General features: G+C 52.4%; 1 protein-coding gene across 1 annotated transcript; it reads right to left on the bottom strand.

Moving 5' to 3' along the window:
* Nucleotides 1-828: 828 nt before the first annotated feature.
* On the bottom strand, nucleotides 829-3,634 carry C19H22orf39 (chromosome 19 C22orf39 homolog). The gene is made up of 3 exons (XM_004480951.4): nucleotides 3,555-3,634; nucleotides 3,248-3,415; nucleotides 829-1,643 (listed from the first exon to the last, which is right to left on the bottom strand). The coding sequence occupies exons 1-3, from the start codon at nucleotides 3,576-3,578 to the stop codon at nucleotides 1,518-1,520; spliced, it is 318 nt and encodes a 105-aa protein (XP_004481008.1). The 5' UTR covers nucleotides 3,579-3,634; the 3' UTR covers nucleotides 829-1,517.
* Between the last annotated feature and the right edge of the window lie 1,728 nt (nucleotides 3,635-5,362).

The following is a 5,362-nucleotide window of genomic DNA, read 5'->3' on the forward strand; positions in this document are numbered from 1 at the left end:
AGAAAATGCAGAAAGGGATCTGTCTTTAATTTATGCCCTTCTGAAAAGATGATTATTTTGCTTCGAAGAATGAATTAAAAATTATCTAAACCATTGCCTGGGCCAGGTTGGGCCCAGCCATGGGTGTGGCATTCAGCAGCAGGTCCCCACCACACAGAAGGGCTCCTATGCAACAATGTGCTGACTCATTTATTAGTAACAAGAGTCCTCTCCAGGAACTAGGGTTCTTGTTGGTTTATATGCCTATTTAAAAGTCATCTACAAGAGTAGAAGCATACAAAATTTTAATATTGCCTGAACACAATAACTTTTGGTGTGAAATCTAACAAATGTGGATCCAGTTTTGTCAGCTATGACTTAGAATCCAAGGTGTGAAATGGCTCTTGATTCAGTCCACATTTTTCTAAAAACAGCCATGGGAAATTTTGAGGGAAGGAGACCTAAAGTCCACGGTTCACGGATTTTAAGCAGAGTCCTCAGATCCTTTTGATAGAATATTGTGTGATATGTAGCTGCATGCATTTTCTGAAACCAGTCTCCAAAGGACCTACTTGTAGGCCTGAAAGGTGGAGAGCTGTGTAGAGATGTCAGTGAGTACTGCCGCCTAGTCACAGCCTTGTCATTCTCGGTGTTCAGTGAGCCTGAGTGTGTTGACCCAGCTGTGTGAGCTGTGCACTTTGGATGTCCATGGTGGGCAATATCTGGGCAGTTCCAGGCCTGGTATGTGCTGGCCTGTTTCCCAAGGGCCAGGACAGACATTCCCAGCAGCGTAACCATTTAAGGAATGACTTAGTTTGCTAAGCTCTTATAAGAAATACTACACAGAGGAATGGTGTAACAGGAATTTATTGGCTCATAGTTTCAGAGGCCAGAAATTCAAATCAAAGCATTGGCAACACCAGGCTTTTTCCCCAAAATCTGTAGGGCTCTGGTGCTGATAGCTAGCAATCCTTGGGGTTCTTTGGCTTATTTATCTCTGGCTCCTGTCACATGGCAATGTCCTCTCTTGCATCTTTGACTTGCAAATTCTCTTTATAAGGCTTCCATCTAGATTAAGGCCCATGCTGGCTTAATTTGCTACACCTTGACTAAAAATAATATTTTCAAAAGTTCCTATTTACACTGGGTTCAAGATGAGGAACACGGGTCTACTAGGCACACTTCAGCCTCCCACACCACCTTACTCTGACCCTTCCATGTGTCCACACAGATCAGAGATACCCCTCAGCAGCTCACCTGAGAGTTCTAGGCCTGCTGTCTTCTGTGCTCTGGCTGCTGACAGATACCTCACCACTGCCTGCCACCCCAGCAGCTGTGGAACAGGTGCAATTGTCTTTCAATCTGAATGCAACCAGGGATGGAGCTGGAGGGGCTACAGGCGTCTTGCTCCAAGTCTCAGGCCAGGTGGGAGCTTGAAGGGGCCCAAAAGACTGGGCAGGTCAGTCCTGAAGGTCACACAACAGCCCTGCTTCCGACAGCTGCAAGGAAGCCACACAGGCCAAGGGCAAGGGTGCAGGTCACGCGTTGTCTTCCTGAGGCAGTGGGCGGTGCCAGTCTGTAGGGGGGCTCTGCCTTAGGGTCCACACCAGGGCATGCTTCCGGGTAGCCTGGACTCGTGCCCGCTCGCTCTCACAGAGGGAACGCTGTGCAAATGGGACCCAAGTTACTTTACACCTCAGGCCCGGCATATCCTCCCATGGCCCCTGTACCTCCCTCCTCCCCAGCACTCTCCCAAACAGATGGACAAATGGAGCGCAAAGTCTGTACTGCTCCACAATTTGGTTGCTTCCACTAAGATACCTTGCCAGTCATTCCCTATCTGCTCACAGAGGTCTACCTCATTCTTTTTCAGTCTACTGTGGAGAGTGCCACAATTTGAGTAAATTTTAAAGCATCTTTTTTGAGGCTTCGAGGCTTGATGGCCCAAGACTGGACCTGGGAGTGCTGAGCTGTGAGGAGAAAAGCCTGAAAGAGTGGCCATAGGGCTCACAGAGGTGTGGTCACAAGGAAGGAATATAGGGGGAAGACCCATCCCCAAGGGCTCAGACAGATGCATGGACATGGGGCTGTGTGTGGCAGGGACTGCTCCATGGCTGAGCCTTCTCTATAGCCTCTTTCTCTCAAAGATAGTAAAGGACCAAGCTAGCATGATACAAACCACCCTTTTGCTCTGTTCCAGGAACTATGCGGACCTCTTTACATAAACAATTTCAATTTCCCCATCTGCCTACCTGTCTTTGCTCAAGCTCTTTACTCATATAGAATGTTTAAGAAGCAGCCAGAAAGGCAAAGTAGGACAGGAAAGACTGCCAGACTTTACCAGACACCTTTTTATGTCCCAATTTTATCCCTAAAGATAGAATAATATTTTCTCCCCCACTTTTTTCACTAAACCCTTTTCCAATGCCAGAGAAGTTACTATCTATCCTTTTTAATGGCTACATAGTATTCCACTGTGTGGATCAATTATTAGTAGACTGTAGGTCACTTTGAGTTTTTGCACAGTCACAAATGACAACAATGAACACTTTGGACCTTTACCTGTGCGCTATTGTCCAGTTACTTCTCTAGGAAGAATTTCCAGAAGTAAAACTGCACGGCCAACAGGTATGCATTTAACATTGAGATAAATAAAAAGCCCTTCTGACAGGGTGTTCTAATTCGACCAGGCAGCCCCAAGGGCATGGCACTGAATGATACCCCGACTCCCCAACTCTGTCAGATATTACACTCAGCAAAATCACTATCGTTTTAACTTGTAAATCTGGCCATTTGGTTTTCTGTTTTAATGAACTGCTTCTTTGCCCATTCTTGTATTCTGAGGTCACTCCCATTTTTCTTAAAGATCTGTAAGAGCTATTTTTACATATACATTAAGGTCCCCAATCTCTTGCCACACAGGCTGCAAGCTGCCTTTCCAAGATTTCTGATTTCCACTTCCGATGCATGTGTCATCCTTTTCTTTCATAGAGCACCTTGGTTTCCACATCATTTTTCCGCATTTCAAAGTAATTCCAAGTAAGGTTGAAGCAGCCGCCGGTACTGCCAGCGCCCGTTCCCCGGAGCCCCGCAGTCTCCCCGCTTCTGCTCATGTCCTCACATCCCCATAGTATGGGTGCCAGGAGGGCCGAGTCTACGCCCGCATCCACCCTGAACCCCCAAGTGGTGATCCCTGCTGGGTGGGGGTCGGGGAGATCAGAGCGTCGCGGAGATGCGGGGGGGCGGGGACTCGGCCGCGCGGACCTACCTGCGCCTCGGGGCTGCGGCGTTCCTCCCACTCACGACAGCTGGCCAGGTCGCGGCGCCACTGCTCGCAGGCCGGCCGCTCGCCGAAGACGTACAGGTTGTGCAGAAGGTGCGCGGCGCTGCGGCACAGCCTCCACTCGGCGCCGTAGGTCTCGCACGGGCGAGGCGGCTGCGGAGAAAGGCGAGTCTGAGCGGGCCGCGCTCCCACTCGGGCCCTCGCGCCCGCCCACCGACCCGCAGAGGATGCGGTCGGGCCGTTCCCTGGACCCCGCGAGTTGCCGTGGGGCCCGGGCAGACCCGATGCTCACCCGCCAGCCGCCACCACCCGCCATGTTGGGGGCAAAGTCCGCCTCCTACGCACGTCGGCCAATGAGAAGTGAAGAAAGGCGGCATGCTGAAACTGACAGGGAAGCCAATGGACTCCGAGGTTTTCCCACTAAAGCCCGCCCATGCCTTTGAGAGGCTCCAATAAGCAGCACATCCAGGTTGGGCGGCCAATAAAAACCGGTGTGGCTGAGCGGGGGGAGGGGGCGAGGCCGAGGAGAGGGCCCGGCTTAGGTAGGCCTCTATCCGCGGAGGGACGGGGTGCGGCCGTCTTGGGCTACGTGAAGCCCGTGAAAGGCTTGGTAGAGCCTAGGACAGCCAGCCCTGAGACTGGGGCAGCGTGGGCCGCGACGCGAGCCAGAGCTATGCAGGTCTGGAGGTGACATGCGTGTCTGATTTGGGGAGCCTGGGGTTTCTGGAGGGCATGAGGGGAGTCGGGGGACACATGTTGGCCACAGACGCAGTGCCTGGAGGCTCTGGATCTCAGTTGCGGGCGGCCCCGGGCCCAGCCAGTTAGGCGGCCGGTTCAGACTCTCTGGAGGTGAGCGCAGAAAGCTGCGTTCTTATTAGAGGCCGCACTTCCGGCGTGGCTGACACAGGCGGGGCCTGAGACACAGTTTCCCGGCCAAGGTCCAGCAGTTTCAACCAGGACTAATGCTCAGGGGCCCCGCTGTGCATCATTCATGCTTCCACCAGGAGGTCCAACGTCGGGGCCCAAACAAGGACCAGAATTTTCCTTGTAAACACAATAGGTGTTGCTCAGGGAAGACACAAACCCAGGGACTTGTACAGGGACTCCCTTGTTTAGCCCTATATCGGCCAATCGGATCCTGCAGGTGGAGGCTGCCAATTCACCCAGGAGGGCGCTACATCTGCAGGGAAACCGAGATAGCTTAGATAGAGGGCCAGGTAGGTCACAGTGGTACTTGCTGCCTTCCCAAACCATCTGCATGGCCAATGGTCCTGACACCTGTGGTCATGGTTTTGGTCAGAGGGCAAGCCCTGATGATAAGCACACTCACAGATGCATGTTCTTATTTTTTTTTTTTTTTTTAAGATTTCTCTCCCCTCCCGCCCCCCCCCCCCCCCCCCCCGCCCCGGTTGTCTGTGTTCTGTGTCGATTTGCTGCGTTCTCCTTGTCTGCTTCTGTTGCTGTCAGCCTCATGGGAATCTGTGTTTCTTTTTGTTGCGTCATCTTGTTGTGTCAGCTCTCTGTGTGTGCGGCACCATTCCTGGGCAGGCTGCACTTTCTTTCGCGCTGGGCGGCTCTCCTTACAGGGCGTACTCCTTGGGCATGGAGCTCCCCTACAAGGGGGGGACACCCCTGCCTGGCAGGGCACTCCTTGTGCACATCAGCACTGTGCATGAGCCAGCTCCATATGGGTCAAGGAGGCCCGGGGGTTTGAACCACGGTTTGAACAGGGGTTTGAAGGACGCCCTAACCACTGGGCCAAGTCCGCTTCCCAGATGCATGTTCTTCTAAGGATAGGGTAGACTTATTGGTAGTGGCCTCTCCTCCTGAGTGTTGGGAGGTGCCCTGTCCAGATACAGAATCCTCTGCTTATAAGCATGACAAGTCCTGGCACACAGATGGGGCCCTGCTGGACATTCCTACCCCAGTTCTTCTGGGTTAGAGGACCACAATTCTTCCTACATTCTTCAGGAGGAACCCCACAGGAGCACTTTTCCAAGGGCAGGTTGTGATGTGGAGCACTTGTACCTCAGTGCCTGGTCAGTGGCCCAACCAGCAATCCATATTCTTATATAATCAAACATTGAAAGGCAATCCAGG

Source organism: Dasypus novemcinctus, chromosome 19 (genome assembly GCF_030445035.2).
Source record: "Dasypus novemcinctus isolate mDasNov1 chromosome 19, mDasNov1.1.hap2, whole genome shotgun sequence".
Taxonomy (NCBI): Eukaryota; Metazoa; Chordata; class Mammalia; order Cingulata; family Dasypodidae; genus Dasypus; species Dasypus novemcinctus.